The 20,623-nt window shown below is 44.5% G+C and overlaps 1 protein-coding gene across 5 annotated transcripts in view; it reads left to right on the forward strand.

Annotated features, from left to right (window-relative positions):
- Positions 1-17,749, forward strand: part of AK1 (adenylate kinase 1) — a 169,510-nt gene extending 151,761 nt beyond the window's left edge. For all 5 annotated transcript variants that reach the window (XM_040324751.1, XM_040324750.1, XM_040324753.1 and 2 more), the window contains 5 exons: positions 1,443-1,478; positions 3,251-3,414; positions 11,728-11,844; positions 15,257-15,448; positions 17,369-17,749. In XM_040324751.1, the coding sequence (XP_040180685.1) occupies positions 1,443-1,478; positions 3,251-3,414; positions 11,728-11,844; positions 15,257-15,448; positions 17,369-17,437 (578 nt within the window). In that variant the 3' untranslated portion in view covers positions 17,438-17,749. The remainder of the gene's footprint in view (positions 1-1,442; positions 1,479-3,250; positions 3,415-11,727; positions 11,845-15,256; positions 15,449-17,368) is intronic.
- The last annotated feature ends 2,874 nt before the right edge of the window (positions 17,750-20,623 follow it).

A 20,623-nucleotide genomic window follows, 5' to 3' on the forward strand; every position in this document is an offset into this window, starting at 1 on the left:
TTTTGTATCTGGAAAACGACTCAGCGCCAGTCTGAGTACCCAAACAGTGAATACATCTGATAGGATGCACTCATTTGCCCACAATTTTTCTTCATTTTTTTGGGTTTAGCTAGATGGTGCTGACAGGACCACTAATTCCTCGAATTGCGGCCAGTTCAGCGGGATTTGGGCAAAATTTGAGCCATGAGTGGTCAGTTTAAGAGAAAAGTGGTGGCTGCCACTTTCTGAATACGCTAGTAGGTAGATTCAGTAAGAGTTAGGCCGGCTTATCAGTAGATAAGCCAACCTAACTCAGAATCTACGCCGACTTATGTTTAAGCGTATGCTCAAACAGAGATACACTTAAACATATCTAAGATACGACGGCTTGCGCCGTCCTATTTTAGATTGCAATATTTTGGATGGCCGCTAGGTGGCGCTTCCATTGCGGTCGGCGTAGAATATGTAAATGAGTAGATACGCCGATTCACGAACGTACGCCCGGCCGACGCAGTACTTTTACGCCGTTTACGTAAGAGATAGGCCGCGTAAAGTAAGAGCTAGGCCCTATTTGAATAGTAATGTCAAGTATGGCTGCCGTTCCCAAATTTTTTACGTCGTTTACGTAAGTTGGCCGTGAATCGTGATTTACGTCGTTTACGTCCACGTCAAAATCAATAGGCCCGTGCGGCGTACTTAGCCGCAATGCACACTGGGAAATGTAGGCGCCCGGCGCATGCGCAGTTTGCAAAAAACGTATAAAACGTAAGGTCATGCCCCATTGACATACAACACGCCACCCTCAAACACATTTGAATTAGGCGCCCTTACGCCCGCCGATTTAGGCTACGCTGCCGTAACTTAGCAGGTAAGTACATTGTGAATCATGTACTCGCCTAGCTAACTTACGGCGGCGTAGCTTAAATGCCTTAAGCTACGCCGCCGCAAAGTTAGGCATAGGTACCTGAATCTACCTATAGGTGCCTGGCAGGCTCTGGTTTCAATCTGTTCTAAGTCAGAACTCCTGATCTCCATATTTGTTCCAGGTCAGATATACTGTAGGATGGGCACGATCGCCAGGCAGCTAGCATTCTCCAAAGAGGTGAAGAGTAGCGGGCTACACACTTCTTTACTACAGGTTGCCTTAACTAAAACATAGTAGATTGATCCATATCAACCAATCAGGTGTTTGTTTTCATATCTGCAATAGAAAACGTTTTTTGATTGGTGTTGCTATGGAGAATCCCTCTGCGTTTTCTTCTCTGATAGTTTGGTTGTTGTGGCTTTTAGGTTTTTACATTACATGAAATTATCCTTTCCTACTAAAAACACATTTAATATGTGATCTTCTCTCCATATTCTACCTCTTATTCAGTCCTAAGGGAAATTATAATTCAGTGGGCTGTAGATCTGAATTATGTAGGACTTTGATCCATTAACTGGTTTCTTTTTCCTCCCTCCAGATAAACTTAAGAACAGCAAGATCATCTTTGTGGTTGGTGAGTATGAATAATTACAAACAGAATTTTAAAGAATCATATTTTTATCCAAGCATGAATGTGATTAAGGTCACCCTAATGCCGCTAGGGGATGGAATAATCTGCAAACAGCACATCCACATTAAAAGGTGATCCGCTACATAAGGACTTATGCTCATTGGGCATTTAGCCTTGGTGCATGAGAGTTTAGCATTTAGGTGCGAGCAGAAGGCACAGGCGCACCGCCTAGGCACGCAGCCAGGAGAATGGTAAACTCTATTGCCGCGTATACATGATCGGAATTTCCGACAAGAAAAGTTCGATGTGAGCTTTCGGTCGGAAATTCCGACCGTGTGTAGGACCCAGACTTTTTCTGTTGGAATTTCCGTTGTTCCCTTGTTCCCAGGAAGTCATAGGGGAACCCAGCCCCCCATGGTTTTCTTCCCCTCCTTCATTACCACTTGGGTTGAGCGCCATCTACAGTGGGGAGCACAGACTGCACCAGCTTACAAGCTCGCAGAAATCTCTGCGCCGTACCCATAGAACTAGATACGCCTGAAAATAGGCTTCTTCCGACTGACGTAACTTTCCTACGCCGTCGTATCGTGGGCGCATATTTACGCTGGCCGCAAGGGGCGCTTCCATTGATTTACGCGTCGAATATGCAAATGACCGAGATACGCCGATTCACGAACGTACTTGCGCCCGTCGCATGAGTATACGCTGTTTACGTAAGGCGTACGCCTGGCGTAAAGTTATTCCACCTAAAGCAGGGGTAAGTCATGTTAAGGTATGGACATCGGAAACGTTGGAACAGCCGTCGTATTTTACGTCGTTTACGTAAGTCGTACGTGAATGGGGCTGGGCGTAGGTTACGTTCACGTCATAGGCATTAAGCCGGCGTATCTTAGGGCGTAAATTCGACGTGATTCTGAGCATGCGTGCGCATTCGCGGTTTGTTCGGACCTTCATTTACATGGGGTCACGCTTCATTTTAATAGATCACGCCCACTACCTCCCTACTTTGAGTTAGGCGGGCTTACGCCGGCCAATTTACGTTACGCTGGCGCAACGTAGGGGGCTTGTGCTTTCCGAATACTGCTCTCGCCTCTCACAGTTACGTCGGCGTAGCGCATATGAGATGCGCTACACCGGCACAAAGATGCGCTGCTCTACGTGAATCTGGCCCTAAGTTCTCAATTTTTCCGATAAAAAAAAAAAATTCTATCGTAACTTTCGTTCGTCTGGATGCAATTCCGATGGACTAAAAGCCACGCATGCTTATAATAAAGTCAACCCTTGCTCGGAGGCATTGAACTTAATTTTTCTCGGCTCGTTGTGGTGTTGTACGTCACCGCGTTCTTGACGGTCAGAATTTGGTGTGAAATTCCGTCAGAAAAAACGTCGGAGTTTATTCCGACGGGAAAACCGGTCCTGTGTACCGGTCATTAGTGTAGCGGTCATTAGTCATGATCTCCACCTTGTCCAATCAGTATTATTAATATTAGTTGCGCCTCTATCTGACCAAAAGCGGGACTGTTTGTAAAACATGAAAATAACTTCTCTAACTTGGTTAAAACACTTGAGGTGGGTAATTTCCAGATTGTATGCTGGGTAATGTAATGTTTATAAATGGTTTTGAATTTGAAAATTTGCAAAATGGCAAACTTGGTAATCATCTTCTGAAAACTCTGTGGCTGCCAGAGACATTGTTTGGGTAGAGCAGCTATAATACCTATAATATAATAACTACTTTCCTATATTCTCATCCTAAACATTTCTGCCTCTTTCAGGAGGACCAGGCTCCGGTAAGGGCACCCAGTGTGAGAAGATTGTACAGAAATATGGCTACACCCATCTATCTTCTGGAGACTTGCTGAGGGCGGAGGTGGCCTCTGGATCTGAGCGAGGGAAGACTCTCTCCGCCATCATGGAGAGAGGAGAACTCGTGCCTTTGGTAAGATCACCACTGAAGCTGGACACACACACATTACCTGATCTGTGCAATCTCCTTTAGATTTGCAACTATGCAGTTTACACATTTGTAGCAGGGGTCAAGTCCTGGGGAAAAAGTGTGGGAACTCCCACCCAAGATCCACTCCCCCACCAAAAAAAAAAAAAAAATGATACACTCATATGCATAATTACTAAACCGCATGTTTTTTTTTCGATCCACTGTACCTTAATAATCCTTTCATGTTACTGGCCGCTTCCTGTATATGGATTCATCGGGTAGTGTCCGGGTATTCCGTCACTTCCTCGATGCCGCAAGTTCTAAATCCCGCGATAACTCGCGGCAGACCTCCACAGTGTCTCCTGGGAACAATGACAAAAGCTCCCAGGAGACATTGCGGCATCGAGGAAGTGACGGAATACCCGCACACTACCCAATAAATCCACATACAGGAATCGGCCAGTAACATAAAGGATTGCTAAGGTTCGCCTACCCCTGACAGTGACTCGAGCTGGGCATCCCGCTTAGTGAAGGATTGGCTCGGCTGCTCTAGTCCTGCAAAGGGAACTGAGTTCCTGCTGTGAAAAAAGTGCAGGAACTCCGTTCCCACGCGTTCCCGCAGGACTTGAGCCCTGATTTGTAGGCAGTTTCAAGCACTTTTAACCACTTTCAGGCCGTGATAAATCACAAAAATGGCTCAATGCAATCTGTCAAAAAACGTGTGTGCAGAAAAAGAAAGCTGTGCAGACTGTTGGAGATGGGTTGCCCTAATAAATTCACTTTTGTTCATGATCAAAAGGTGGCTGCCCTGAGTTTGCCCTATGTATGTCCAGCATCAGAGCTCTGCACTTATCCTTAGGGCTCTGCACGGAAAAAAAAAAAACTGCGTCAAACTCTCTGCTTGCTGGTAAAGTACCAAGTCAGGTCCATGTGGTTGTATACAAAACAGTGAGTAGTACGAAAACATTTTTTACATAGCAAACGATTAGATGGTTTTGGAAAAACAGGAACAGATGATTTGCAAAAAACATTTAATTGTCAACCAGATAATTGTTAAGAAATAAGAGTCAGGCCTCGTACACACGACCGAGTTTCTCGGCACAAACCAGCAAGAAACTTGCTGGGAGATATTTTTTTGCCGAGGAAACCGGTTGTGTGTAAATCTTCGTTGAGGAAACTGTCGAGAAACTCGACGAGCCAAAAAGAGAGCAAGTTCTCTATTTCCTTGATGGGAATGGAGAAAATTGGCTTGTCGAGTTCCTTGACAGCCTAACAAGGAACTCGACGAGGAAAACGATGTGTTTTGCCCGTCGAGTTCCTCGGTCGTGTGTACGAGGCTTCAATTGAACACAGCAAGAAAATCATGTATTATCATATACAAAGAGATATACTTCTATATCAAAAGGAACCTCCGTGTATGTGATTAAACATGCAGTATTTTCCCTGCTGGGTTACAGAATTTTATTTTTTTATCACATTTTTATTTTTCGCAGCCTTATTAGTGCCCATCAAATGCAGCCTCATCAGTGCCTATCAATACGGCCTTACCAGTCCCCAGCAATGCAGCCTCACCAGTGCTCAGCAATGTGGCCTTACCAGTGTACCCAGCAATGCAGCTTTACCAGTGTCCCCAGCAATGCAGCTCCACCAGTGTCCCCAGCAATGCAGCTCCACCAGTATCCCCAGCAATGCAGCTCCACCAGTATCCCCAGCAATGCAGCTCCACCAGTATCCCCAGCAATGCAGCTCCACCAGTATCCCCAGCAATGCAGCTCCACCAGTATCCCCAGCAATGCAGCTCCACCAGTATCCCCAGCAATGCAGCTCCACCAGTATCCCCAGCAATGCAGCTCCACCAGTATCCCCAGCAATGCAGCTCCACCAGTATCCCCAGCAATGCAGATCCACCAGTGTCCCCAGCAATGCAGATCCACCAGTGTCCCCAGCAATGCAGCCTTCCCAGTGTCCCCAGGAATGTAACCTCACCAGTGTCCCCAGCAATGTGGTCTTACCAGTGTTCCCAGCAATGCAGCTCCACCAGTGTCCCCAGCAATGCAGCTCCACCAGTATCCCCAGCAATGCAGATTCACCAGTGTCCCCAGCAATGCAGCCTTCCCAGTGTCCCCAGAATGTAACCTCACCAGTGTCCCCAGCAATGCAGCTCCACCAGTGTCCCCAGCAATGCAGCTCCACCAGTATCCCCAGCAATGCAGATTCACCAGTGTCCCCAGCAATGCAGCCTTCCCAGTGTCCCCAGGAATGTAACCTCACCAGTGTCCCCAGCAATGTGGTCTTACCAGTGTCCCCAGCAATGCAGCCTTCCCAGTGTCCCCAGGAATGTAACCTCACCAGTGTCCCCAGCAATGTGGTCTTACCAGTGTTCCCAGCAATGCAGCCTTACCAGTGTCCCCAGCAATGCAGCCTTACCAGTGTCCCCAGCAATGCAGCCTTACCAGTGTCCCCAGCAATGCAGCCTTACCAGTGTCCCCAGCAATGCAGCCTTACCAGTGTCCCCAGCAATGCGGCCTTACCAGTGTCCCCAGCAATGCAGCCTCACCAGTGCTCAGCAATGTGGCCTTACCAGTGTCCCCAGCAATGCAGCCTCGCTAGTGTCCCCAGCAATGCAGCCTCACCGGTGTCCCCAGCAATGCAGCTCCACCAGTGTTCCCAGCAATGCAGCCTCACCCGTGCTCAGCAATGTGGCCTTACCAGTGTCCCCAGCAATGCAGCCTCGCTAGTGTCCCCAGCAATGCAGCCTCGCTAGTGTCCCCAGCAATGCAGCCTCACCGGTGTCCCCAGCAATGCAGCTCCACCAGTGTCCCCAGCAATGCAGCCTCGCCACCGGTGTCCCCAGCAATGCAGCCTCGCCACCAGTGTCCCCACTTACCAGTGCCGACGGGGGTCAGTCCGCCCCGGTTGCCACACATTTGGGGGGGGGGGGTGTCAACCCTCCTCCAGCGGACACTGTAACAAGGTCCCGCCTCCTATAATACACACTGGCATTGTTCTGTCTATCACTGGACTAGGGGGGGAGGACAGGCACGCTGGGATGACCCCCCCCCCCAATATGGGGCAGACTGACCCCCTTTGGCACAGAAGCCCCGCACCACACCCACACTGCCTGCCACAGCTTGCAGTCCTGCAGGACGCGGCTGCTAACGGGAACGGTGTTCCTGCTGTGAAAAAAGTACAAGAACGTCGTTCCCATGCGTTCCCGCTGGACTTAAGCCCTGGTTTTGACTGCATCATACATTCTCATATGATAAGTATGAAACTTGCTCTTGTGATCATGCAACACTTGTTGAATTTATTTTGTACTAGCATTATTTATGAATGAGTACAGCATGATTTAAATTCCAACTCAAGCTAAAGCAACTATCAAGCCATAGATGATGCAGTTTTGTTTCCTGCAACCACATTCTGCATGAAAAGAAAATCGTTTCATTTCCCCATCAACACAGTCAGTCAGCTTAACATTATAAAGAGGAATGTCAGAGATAGCAGCCAGTTATTTCTTACATGACAGGTTTGCTTAACTTTACCCAGTTTTGAGAAGCAGGCACTCTACCTTTACTTTTAAATCTTCTCAGCACCTTTTTACCTATAAACATACCTCCCAACTTTTTGAGATGGGAACGAGGGACACCTATTAGCAAAAGTATGCAGGCATAGGACACGCCCCCTTAAAGGAGAATTATACAAAAAAAATGATTGGTTAAACACATAGGCCCAGATTCACGTAGATAGGCGTAAATATAAGCGGCCGTAGGGTATCGTAGTTACGCTACGCCGCCGCAACTTAGAGAGGCAAGTGCTGTATTCACAAAGCACTTGCGTCTAAAGTTACGGTGGCGTAGAGTAAATGTGCCGGCGTAAGCGCGCCTAAATCAAATGAGGAACAGGGGGGCGTGTTTTATGTAAACTAAGCATGACCCCACGTAAATGACGCTTTTTTCGAACAGCGCATGCGCACTCATGCTCAGTATCACGTAGAATTTTCAAATTAAATTACGCCCGCTCAATGCCTAGACGACGTGAACGTAACTTACGCCCAGCCCCATTCACGGACAACTTACGCAAACGATGTAAAATCCGACGCTGTTCGTACGTTTCCGACGTCCATACCTAACATGACTTACCCCTGCTTTATGAGGGGTAACTTTACGCCGGTCGTACGCCTTACGTAAACGACGTATCTTGATACGCCGGGCGCACGTACGTTCTTGAATCGACGTATCTAGCTAATTAGCATATTTGACGCAGAAATATACGGAAGCGCCACCTAGCGGCCAGCGTAAATATGCACCCTAAGATACGACGGTGTAAGAGACTTACGCCGCTCGTATCTTAGTCGAATTTATGCGTAACTGATTCTAAGAATCAGCCGCATAGATACGACGGCTCTCATTCGGACTTACGACGGCGTACATGGCGCTACGCCGTCGTAAGTCCTTTGAGAATCTGGGCCATAAAGGCTTTTTTTTTTAACCACTGCTATTTTTTTATTCTGGTTTTCAAAATTTACAGATGCAGTCATTTAGAAATTGAATGAAAGTTTTAGCACTGGGAAACACTTTAAGGATAAAAAGTGCATTTTATATAAAACTATAACGATCAGACCAAAATGAGTGACAAATGAGGCTGGGCGCCCCAGGGGGAACCATGGGCAGACACCACGTGGAGTACTCTTATTTTATATGCACACATCACATAAGGATCAGTTCACTTTAAATACATCCGATTGGTTGCTGTAGGAAAAATCACTTTCTATGCCTCTATTTTTTTATTTTTTATAAATCACTTCCTTTTTTTTTTTTCCTAGTCTTAGTGCAAGCCATTTGCCAGCAGGTGGCGATATATCACTGGTGCTGAGAACATAACATTTGTTTTGTATGAAATGCAATAATTTTTTGCAGAATTTTACACTGGGGGTACAATATGCTTCAAAACTGATTTTAAAACAATCGCTGAAAATAACGATCTTTATCCCCATGATAAAGTTTTCTGAATTGAATCTAATATTATATGACTAATAGGGGTTCATTTACTAAAGATGGAGAGTGCAAAATCTGGTGCAGTTGTGCATGGTAGCCAATCAGCTTCTAACTTCAGCTTGTTCAATTAAGGCCCCTTTCAAACCAGCAGACTAATCCGGCTTATTTTTCAGGCAGTCTCAGTTGGACTACCCATTGTCCTCTATGAAGCATTGGATATATGTCCTCTGACACCTGCTGGCATCCAATCTGCTAAAAACAGACGGATGGGGATCGTTCCCCCTTCTGTCCAGCAGATCGGAAGAAAGTCGGAACAGGCAGTCCGTTTCCATCCGACTGCTCCATAGAGAATAGCAGGGCTGTGTCCGTGTCTGCTCTGCATAGTGGAGCGCACACAGACCTGTAATCCAGCTGCTCAGCAGGGAGATCCCCCACTGAGCAGATGGATTCCGCTCCATCTGAAAGGGTCCTATGTTTTGACAAAAAAACACGGAAGCTGATTAGTTTCTATGCACAGCTGAACCAGATTTTACACTCTCCAGTTTTAGTAAATCAATCCCATCGTGTCTGTTATTGATAAAATTGGTACAGACACAGAAGGTGGCACACATAGGTTAAAATGACAATTAGTTTCTGTGTATAAATTGTCAATGAGTTTGTTAGCTCTCAAATGGATGCACTAAGCAGGCTAGACACTGAGCCATGAGGAGGTAAAAAAGAACAGTCAAAAGACCTGAGTAACAAGGTAATGAAACTTTACAAAGATGGAAAAGGATATAAAAAGATATCCAAAGCCTTGAATGTGCCAGTCGGTACTGTTCAATCACTTAATAAGAAGTGGAAAATGTGGGGATCTCTTGATACCAAGCCAGGTAGGGCACTGGGCAGACCACTAGGGACAAGGGGGTGTGTATTTTTTTACATACAGTACTGTAATCTATAAGAATACAGTACACTGTATGTAAGGTGTTTGTTTACCTTTTTGAATTTGGCGCCGTTCTCCGCCCCCGTGCGTCGTAATGTCGCAGGGAACGGAGATCGGTGGCACAGGAGGACACTGTGTGAATCGAGCGAGCACCCGCTCGCTCACACAGCGCGGTGGCATCGCTGGATCCAGGGACAAGGTAAGTAACTTTGTCTCTGGCTGCAGCGTGGCGAGTCCGAGCCTGGCTCGGGGATACCGCTTTTGGTATAAAAATCTTACCCCGAGCCAGACACGGGAATACCACCAGGGGGGTTAAGCACAGACCCCCCTTTAGCACAGATGGACCCCCTTTAAGCACAGACCCCCCCTTCAGCACAGGTGGACCCCAATTCAGCACAAACCCCCCCATTCAGCACAGACGGACCCCCATCCCATTCAGTACCTTAGATGAGCACAGCACAGACACAGCAGGTTCCCTCCCCCTGAGTACACAAACACTGGAGGGGGAGGTGACTTCACTCTGCTCTCTGTGCCTGTGTGACATCCGGCCCGGGACTGCTCAGACAGCCCGCGGCCACGAGCGAAGGGGATGGTTGGTCACTCCGCACCAGACCACCCCGCCCCCCCCCTTGCAACGTCACGGCCAGCAGCTCGCCTCTCTCTCCCTGTTCTAACCTGCCTGTCAACGCTGCGCTGTCACTGCTTCAGTTGCGGAGGGGGTGTTTTCACTCTTTAACGCCTTCTCGATTCTGGGGGGGGCAATTGCCCCCCCTTGCCCTATGGAGCGGACACCCATGAGCACGACTGTACATGCAGGAAATCTGTCACTCAGAACACTTGGATATGCAACACTTGGGTCGAGTTTAGCTACAGTAAATCCAGCATTAGTCTCCAGACCAGGAGTCAAAACAAGGAAGGCCCCAGGCATTCCTCTTGACAGGCATTCTACTATTCACAATGGGCTGTAGGGAATCACATGCAATAAGTGGTGGTTTTCCTGGGACGTAGCCAACCTATGCAGGGGCTGTTTCCTCCTCTAGCAGTTTGTGATCTCCATCAATTACAGGTTGCAGCATACAAATCGTCCTTTATGGCACCTGGAAGTGAAAGATGAGTTGAAGTGAATACCTTCCTAGCTCTTATTCCTAGTGTACAGGCAAGCTAAATGTAAACAATGCAATAACCGTATTTATCAGCATATAACACACGCAGGCATATAACATGCACCCTAATTTTAAGAGGGAAGTATCAGGAAAAAACTTAGATTTTAAATAAAGAACTTTGAAGCAAAATAAGGGTCAGTTGCCCATCAATGCAGCCTGATCAATGCCCATCTGCAGCCCCAAAATTGCCCATCAATGCAGCTTGATCAATGCCCATCTGCAGATTCACAATTTCCCATCAATGCAGCTTGATCAATGCCCATCTACAGCCTCACCATTGCCTATCAATGCAGCTTTATTAATGCCAATCTGTAGTCTCACAATTGCCCATCAATGCAGCTTGATTAATGCCCATCTGCAGCCTCCCCATTGCCATGAATGCAGCCTAATCAATGCCCATCTCAGGGAAGGGGGACGGGATGAGCGCCATCAGATTACATACAGCGAGAATCATCTGTTTACTCGGCGGTCTCTTTAGTACAAAGTCCCGGCTTCTATGAAGACAGAACACTGGTCCAATGCCGGCCCAGGAGACGGAACTTCCTATTACAGAGGCCACTTAGTAAACAGGAGATTTTCGCTGTATGTAATCTGACGGCACTCGTTGCGCCCCTCCCCGTTCTTTGTGAGGCAGCCCAAATTGCAGTATCAGCGTATAACACGCACATATTATTTGCAACCTATTTGCAGGTTGAAAAAGTGAGTGTTAAGGCCCGTACACACGGTCGGACTTTTTGCCAACAAACTTCAAAATGCAAGTTTGCAAAAAAATCCGACCGTGTGTACGCTCCATCGGACAAACTTTTTTGGTTTTCATCGGAAAAAAGTTCGCTCTGCAAACGGACAACTTTTTCGGCAATAAAAGTCCGATGGTGCCTAGTCTGACCATGTGTATGAGGCTTTATACGCCAATAAATACAGTATTTCATCGGCCTGGGCACATGGTTGAATATAACTTGATAACCCTTGACACATAAAATATATTAAATGAATTCATGTTTTATATGTTTAGTTATCTTATAAAATAGCAGATTGTTGTATTTAAGTTTAATGACCACTCACCGCGACACACAGTAAATAAGAATTACACTTCTTGAATGCAATAAAGGGCATTTTGCTTATGCGGATTCTTATATATGAAGGCTTAGTCTATATTTTGAACACCATTGTGGGGGAAACACAATGCACGTACTGCAAACATATCATCATGTAAAGTGCCTTCTTCCTTCCCCAGGACACCGTTCTGGATATGTTGAAAGACGCCATGATCGCCAAAGCTGACACCTCTAAAGGATACCTTATTGATGGCTACCCTCGCGAGGTCAAACAAGGAGAGGAGTTCGAGAAGAAGGTGAGGAACTAAACCAGTACTGGGTTCTAAACTTCATGCCCACAGAAGTCTCATAACCTTTCTTTTCAATTCGTTTTTATTAGAGTTTCATAACAAACAAAATATCAAAGAGTACAACATTGGTCTACATATAACATTAGTCGGAGTAGGAATATGTCGTGATAAATGACACATTATTACCAGGTGGTAGAAATCACAGTCAGACGGAAGCCGCGCATCCTAGGCCCCGTACACACGGTCGGACAAAAACGATAAAAATGGACCGAGGTTCAGTTTCATCGGTCCAAACCGACGGTGTGTATAGCCCATCGGTCTGTTTTCCCTCGGTCCAAAATTTTTAAACATGCTTCAAAACCGAACCAATGGACCCGCTGCCCAATCGGTCCAAACCGATGGTTAGTACAGAAAAGCATCAGTTCAAAACCTGCGCATGCCCAGAATCAAGTCGACGCATGCTTGGAAGCATTGAACTTCGTTTTATTCAGCACGACGTGTGTTTGACGTCACCGCGCTCTGACCCGATCGGTTTTTGGAACGATGGTGTGTACACACATCAGGCCACTTCAGCGGTGAACCCTAGTCTCATAACCTTTCATACATGTAGACAGACTTGGCTGCTGAGTTCATTAAAGCTGGCCATAGATGGAGCGATTTTCTTTCCTGCAACCATGGTTTGCAGGAAAGTAAATCGCTCGATTCCCCCTTCAACACTGACTGAACCATGAAATGTATTAGTAATAGTGCAGCGCCTTACCAGTGCAAAGGCTAAATTATATAGATTACACTTTAAATGGTAAAAAAAATGTCCCAATCTATTACTCCAATTTATCACTTCCTATTTCATAACTTAAATACGTATCAAACTTTCAAATCTATGTGCTAATATCCAAAAACATGAATAAAATGGCAAATCCATATGCTCAGATAGAGAAAAACTGAAATCGGTAGTGAAGTGCATGAAATTAATAATTCAACTTTGGAAAATGAGACACTAGTCCCCAAAAAATGTAATAAAAATAAATAAATGAATGAGAATTAAAAAGAAAAATATATAAGTGAATACAAAATAGTGTAGTAAAGAGTGTAGTCAAACGTTCATTATCCACACAAGTCCATCAATAATATCCTGCAGATATCAAACAAAAAAGATGTGTCTTATGGACACAGAGATCTAGCTCAGGAGTGAGCACACACAAGTTCCCCCATAGCAAGCAGCTTGTTTTAGGGGCACTTGGCAAGGGTCCAGGAGTGCCGGTGGGGGATTGCTCTGTGCAAAACCGTGGCACAGAACAGGTAACTATAACATGCTTGTTGTTTTGAAAAAAAAATGATTGTGCCTTTACAATCATTTTAGGGTTACATGAGCTGCAGAGAGTCTTGCAGCTACTCTTGTAAGAGCCCTTACAAGGCCTACGTCCCCATAGAGATGTTATTATGATTATGCAGTTTTAACAATCTCAGCCCTGGTGATCTGACATAAATTCATGTCACCTGTTGCAGACACCCGGAACAAAGGGGTCAGTATATGTAATTAAAACAGGGTGTTTCCACAAACTTTGACACCTCCCATACAGTTTTTGGCCAATCAAAATCTGTCTTGACACATTCCATGATGATTGGATTTAAGCAGGCCATACACGGTCAAATTTCGAACAAATCTTCTTTTCAAAATCAGAAAGTTCGTTTTTTTTTGTGATCCGATGATGCCACCATTGATTTTCGAAATTCGGCCGACAAAATATTCATGATGCCGGGAATATTCGTTTCTCTCCGGGAATATTCTTTTCTCTCCGGGAATATTCTTTTCTTGCATATGCGCGTTTTTTTTCTATTACATTTCTCGCACGATTCTCCCATCATTGATCAGAAAATCGTTCAGTTTTCGAAAAATTTACATGTCGGATTTCTCAAATTTGTTTGCCGCACGAAAATCGGCTGTTGCTGCAGCCCACTAATGGTGCAAATTCGTACGAAAATTCTTTGATACGATTTTCAAAAGAAAATTATTTCGAAATTCGAGCCTTAAGATGGTAAGGAGTCTTTGTGGCTATAAATGCTGGAATATGTTCCTGACACTCAATAGAAATATAGAAATTGCTTGGATCAATTCGAATGTGACTACTACCATCAGTATAGATTATTTGTATACCAGCCATAGCCTGTCTGTTGTGTATTACCTGTGAGGGGTTAGCTCGGTAGCGGGGTGTGTGACCCCTTGGATGGGTTCACCACACACTGAATTTATACAGACAGGCAGTCGAATATGGTTGAAAACAAAGTTTTGGGTTTATTTTTCCATCTTGCTGGAAAACAATTGCAAGCATCCAAACAGCATAAACAAAATCAAACATAAAAATAAATCCTAGCCACTCTGGGCGTCTACTTTCCACACAGGAACCTATCTATGGAGTCTAACACAGCCTACTGCTGGGTAGACAGTGCTGGACATACAGCACAAAACAATAGTCTTTTGATTTTTATCACACAGAAAAATCAATCCTCTCCTCACCTTCACAGAAGACCTTCTGGCACTGCTCTCCTACTCACACAGCCTTAGGAGTGATGCCACAACCAAGTGGTAATCCTCTGGCTACTTATAAAGGCCTTGATTGCTTCATTCTGAACAGCTGAAGCTTCTCAACGGCCTTTAGCCTTCCTCTAGTTACGTTTGTAGCCAATGCCCGATAACAATCTGTATATCTTCTAAACAAGGCAGAAATGTATGTCCTGTCAGTGACAACACCCACAGATTTACCTGACTTCCTGTCACACACCACAGATTATTCTAACTTTACCATAACTTGTCCATTGTTTATAACTATAGATTATTATACAATGTAATAACAGCTAGCATCTGATCATTTTATATTACGTTAGTTTCTTAAAATGGCCATTACCATTACCTGTCCATTGTGTATCATCACAGATTATTGTAATAAACCATCACTTGTTCATTGTTTATCACTATGGATTAATATAATCACCAACTCCACCTGTCCATTGTAAATCACTATAAGTAATCAATATAGATTTTTTTTTTTTTAAATCATATCTCATCCAGATTATGATAATCTCAGCTGTAACCTGTAAATAGCGTATTACTTTTGATTATTAAAATCAATACCATAACCTGCTGATTGTGAATCACTTTAAAATAATAAAATCACTACCGTAACCGGTCTCTAATTTACCACTACAAATGATTATAGTCTCAGCCATCACCATGTCCCTTGTGTATAGCTATAGATTATACCAGCCATAACTTGTCCATTGTGTATCACCACAGATTATCATAATCTCAGCAATAACCTGTCAATGGTGTATCATTTTGGATTATTATAATCAATACTATCACCTATCCATTGTTAATCGCTATAGATTATTGTAATCTGTCCATTGTTTGTCACTGCAGATTGGTGCACCTTCACTGCTTCTGTACATTGATGCCGGTGCAGACACAATGGTGAAACGGTTACTGAAGCGCGGAGAGACAAGTGGCCGGGTAGATGACAACGAAGAGACCATCAAGAAGAGACTGGACACATATTACAAAGCCACAGAGCCAGTCATTGCTCTGTATGAAAAGAGAGGCATTGTACGAAAGGTATGGAGGAAGAGCAGCCATGGTTGTGGCAAATGGAGATATTAATATGTGGAAAGGCTCCATTTATTTTCATTTTTTTGTCAGACAATTCCTTAAAATAATTGTATGGTTAATTTACATACGCTACTGCATTGAATAGGGATTCCAGGGATAAGTACCCAAACGTACACTGACCTTTTTTTAACAGCATGGTGTTTAATGTGTTGTTTAGCTAATCCGTTTAAAGCGGAGTTCCACCCTAAAAACAAACTTTTGCTTGCCTTTAATGTAAAAATAATAATAATCTTAAAACATTTTTTTTTTACTCAATTCTATATGGCTGTTACTAGGCAGATTTCAGAATCTGTAGTTAGAATTCCTGTTTGTTCTATGGCTTTTGTTGAAAGGGCATGCTGGAAAACCAGCATCTGATCAGCGCTGGTGGCCAATAGGGGGGGGGGTCAGTCCCCTTCAGAACAAAAAGGCACAACGGGGAAGATCGCTGCACTAACTATCGCTTGTGTTAGTTTGGAACATGTCAACCCTAAAGATATTCCACCAAAAAGATGGTGCAGCCAATGTTAAGTATGGACGTCGGAAACGCGTCGAATTTTTAAAAAATTTACGTTGTTTGTGTAAGTCGTCCGTGAATGGGGCTGGGCGTAATTTACGTTCACGTCGAAACCAATAAGTCTTTGCGGCGTAATTTGGAGCATGCGCACTGGGATACTTCCACGGACGGCGCATGCGCCGTTCGTTCAAAACGTCATTTACGTGGGGTCATGCTTTATTTACATAAAACACGCCCACCTCTTCACAATTTAAATTAGGCGCATTTACGCTACGCCGCCGTAACTTAGGACGCAAGTGCTTTGTGAATACAGCACTTGCCTCTCTAACTTACGGCGGCGTAGCATATATGAGATACGCTACGCCTGCCTAACGTTAGGCACGTGTACCTGAATCCAGCTATTTGCGTGTATATCAAGATTCAGGAGATTGTTTCCTGGGGCAGGCAATGAGAAGACAGCAGTTCTTTAGGAGGAGAAGAGTTCTTCAAGAGTAAAAAACGTGTGCAAAAATGTGAGTATCGCACATTTTCAGACATTCCCATTGAAGTCTATGGGACCAAAAATGCTTGAAAACGCAAATAAAAGCTTATGTACTTTTTTGTGTGGAGAGCGTAGGGCAGCTGAGTGTACAAGTGTGAACAAGGACAATTAGAAAGAATGGGATTCTGCATAGTCTGGCGTAGGCAAACAAGCAGAAAAACGCTCAAGTGGGAATGGGGGCTTAAAGGGGTTGTAAAGGTTTGTTTTTTATTTTCTAAATAGGTTCCTTTAAGCTAGTGCATTGTTGGTTCACTTACCTTTTCCTTCGATTTCCCTTATAAATGGTTTTTTTCTTTGTCTGAATTTCTCACTTCCTGTTCCTCCTCAATAAGCTTTCCCCCATCATCCGAGCCGATCTGGCTGGGGGTTAGTCAGAGTGCTTGCCCACTCCCTTGGGACTACATCCCTGCGGGGAGACGCTAGGGATGTAGTCCCAAGGGAGGTGCAAGCACACTTACTAACCCCTAGCCAGAACGGCTCGGATGATGGGGACAAGCTTACTGAGGAGGAACAGGAAGTGAGAAATTCAGACAAAGAAAAAAAACATTTATAAGGGAAATCGAAGGAAAAGGTACCAACAATGCACTAGCTTAAAGGAACCTATTTAGAAAATAAAAAACAAACCTTTACAACCCCATTAAGGAGTAGATGTATACAATATCTTATGTGCTTTATTCTCATGTTTGACATTATATAGAATAACTGATTGAAATCGGTGCTTGGGGCTAAGACTAGAAAGGGATGGTGCCGGCTGGAAAGGTTCAGGAAATGGCTTTGAAAATCACACAAAGCGTTCCAGTCTATTGATATATGTTTATCTCCTCCACAGATCCACGCAGAGGGAACAGTAGATGAGGTCTTCAAACAAGTCAGCACAGCCGTTGACGCCTTGAAATAAACAGAAAAACCGAACAAAAAAATGCCTTATTTTTCTGTGTAAACAACATGCTCCAGCCTTATCCTCCGACCCACCCCCTCCCCCAAAAATAATACAGCACATATTTAAAAAATTTGAATAAGAAACTCGACCCGAGTGTCATTCTGTCTGCCTGTGATCACACCATACCGTCTAGAGACTTAAAGGAATTTGCCCTTTTCCCCGTAGGAAGGTGCGTTCTTCAACCCTGAACCCTTCTGTCTCTCCTCAGAATGTTGATATCCTCACTCTCTTCCTGTTTTCTTGAACAGTAAACCATTCTAAGGAAACACGCGAGGTCTCTTGCCTTGCCTGCTGTTTTTTATTGTCTTCCCTGGTTTTTCCACTCTGTCCTGCTGGAGACGTCAGTTCGCAGTGCAGGAAATGATCGTTTGAAATATGCATCACCTCAGGGGCCAAGCGTGGCTGTTTATCTGCTCGCGTGGTCAAGATGACAAGACCATAAGAATACGGCTGAAGGGTTAAGCTGCACTTGGCGTTCGGCCTGTTTCCTTCTGGAAGCCTGCAATCTCCTTGCAGAAAGCTGGAAGGTCACCTCTGACCTTGATATGAAGGGACAGGCTGTGGTGGGTGGCGGTGAAAAGGAAGAGCGGTAGACCGGATGCTGCTTTGTCTTCTGGGTGGTGTCCAATTCTATATGAATTTATTACATATTTTTGTAGCAGAAAGTGATCCAAAGCTCCTTTAGCATCATCTGAAAGGAATGTTGAAAACGGGAAAAGTCCCCTAACCTCTCACATATTGTCAAATGTTCATGTTTGCTGTATGAGTTAATTAATTGTTGGGATATTGGTTAAGTTGCAGGTCAAGGATTAGACCCATATCTTAATCGTTTTGAACTTAGAAATAATTTTTTAATCCTTGGCAATTTTTAAAAGTTGAAGTGGACACCAGTTGGTTGAATGGGTTGTGTTTCTTTAAATGGCATGGATGGAAAATCTCTCCTGTTGGCTATTGTATTCTTATGCCTAGTACACACGTATGGGTTTCCCGGCTGACTTTTAACCGCCGGGAAACCTGAGGGGGAAACCAAGAACCTTGCTCGGTTACTTTGTCCCCCTACACACGGCAAGGTTTCCCGACAGGAAAACTGTCATAAGAGCTTTGGTTGGGAAACCCGGCCGTGTGTATGCTCCACCGCAGTCTTTTCCCATAGGAAAACTGCCGGGTTAAAAACCGCCGGGAATCCCGGGGGGAAAAGAGAGAGCTGGTTCTCTTTTTTTTCCCGTCAGTTTTCCTTTTGCGAAAACTGCAATGGAGCATACACACGGCCGGGATTCCCGGCCAAAAGCTCTCATGGCAGTTTTCCCGACGGGAAACCAGTACATGTGTACGAGGCTATTATTTTCTGACAGGTGCCACCCATGTCTGTCAGAATACCTGAACAGTGGCTCCATCTTTTTCTATATAGCCCCTTTTCTACTGACAGTTTTTAGCCTGGCTCATTCAATTCTTGGATCAAAGGATGTCGGGTGGGAGTGTGCCAACAGGGCCACCCACAGCTCAAATTGCACCTGTGGGTGGAACCAGCCTACATTTACTCTATGTATGGCCAGCTTAAGGTCACAGCACTTCAACCCTGCTCCATTCAATATGAACAGTGGCGTTAGATTAAGGATTAAGGTATGCTCTACAAAAAAAGATATGACCACATACCTCCAAAAGTTTCAATTAAAACCATTAAACAATGAAAACAGTAGTTAATAGGTTGCCGTAATCCATTCAGTTGTCTCTGTGTTAAAAGTGAAGGGTCAGTTCACCTTGAACTTGTATTTTAGGGATGTCTTAGGGATTCTATTGGTGAGATCTTTGCACTTGAGTTCCTATTTTTAAGAATGTAACAGGAGGAGGAATGGTCGGTAAGAAAACCCAAAACTCTGAGGTAGAAAGGAATAGAGTCAAGGTTATGGCATATTAAGACGTATATGAAGCCTGGAGCTGACGCAACCCACCAGTACACAATTTTTGGGTAGTTCTACCTTCTGCATGGTCTAAAAATAGGCTTATGTAACCCACAAATTAGAAACATAGGGCCAGATTCACAGACGAGATACGCCGGAGTATCTACTGATACTCCGGCGTATTTTCAAATTTGCCGCGTCGTATCTTAATTTGTGATTCACAAACATTTCACAAACGAAAATACGACGGCTTTAGGCTAAGATCCGACAGGCTTACGGCTTCGTACGCCTTCGGATCTTAGGCTGCAATACTTCGGCCGCCGCTGGGTGGAGTTTGCGTCGTTTTCCTGCGTCGGGTATGCAAATGAGCTTTTACGGCGATCCACGACGGTTTTCGCGTTTGTTACGTCGTCGCTAGTAATTTTTTCCCGTCGCAAAGTTAAACCTGCTTTTACATGGCTTAACTTTAGACGAGCCATGTTAAAGTATGTTAAAAGGTGGGAGTTGCGCTAAAAATTATATATGAGTGACCATATAAAATAAAAATAAAAGGAGCTGTACTAGAGACAGCTCGTAAAGGTGACCAAAAGATCAACAAGTTAAGAGTCCCAATAAGTGTGCACATACAAAATTGGTAAAAAAATTGGTTAAAAAATTATTGTTTCTAATAATAGTCCAAAAAATAGGAGATGAATCCAATTCTGTGGTTAGTGTTGGAACAATATCCGAGTGAAAACGTTCAGGCTTAACCCTTACCAGAAGTATAGATCCCCAAGGATCAAAAAGAGCCATCCATGGTGTAGCCAAGAGAAGATCCAACATGGAACGGTGCAGGAGCTCTTACTTCAGTGGACTCAGCCCAGTAGAAAAAGAGAACAAAAGAAAAAAATAGTGCAAAAACGTATGGTGAACCAACACTCAGACTAACTCCCGGTGGCTAATATTGACAGACACTGTGAAGTAAAGCTGGAGTACCACCACCATAAAGACACACTGACCCTTACCAGAACTAGGCGACCCTCAAGGGATCAATATTGCATGTCAGTGTGTTACGGTCAACAGCAGGGAGGCGTTTGTCAAGCAAGTCCTTTCAATCCAGAGATCAGATAGCCAGGAACCATGAAAGATATACAGACTCACATAGTGAAGTACCGCCAAGATTTAATATAATTGAAAAAAGTAGAACACTTACAGTTAAAATGTTTAAAAACAGAAAGGACAAGTTGTAGCCGGCCGGCGAACAAAC

The sequence above is a fragment of the Rana temporaria genome, chromosome 9 (genome assembly GCF_905171775.1).
Source record: "Rana temporaria chromosome 9, aRanTem1.1, whole genome shotgun sequence".
NCBI lineage: Eukaryota > Metazoa > Chordata > Amphibia > Anura > Ranidae > Rana > Rana temporaria.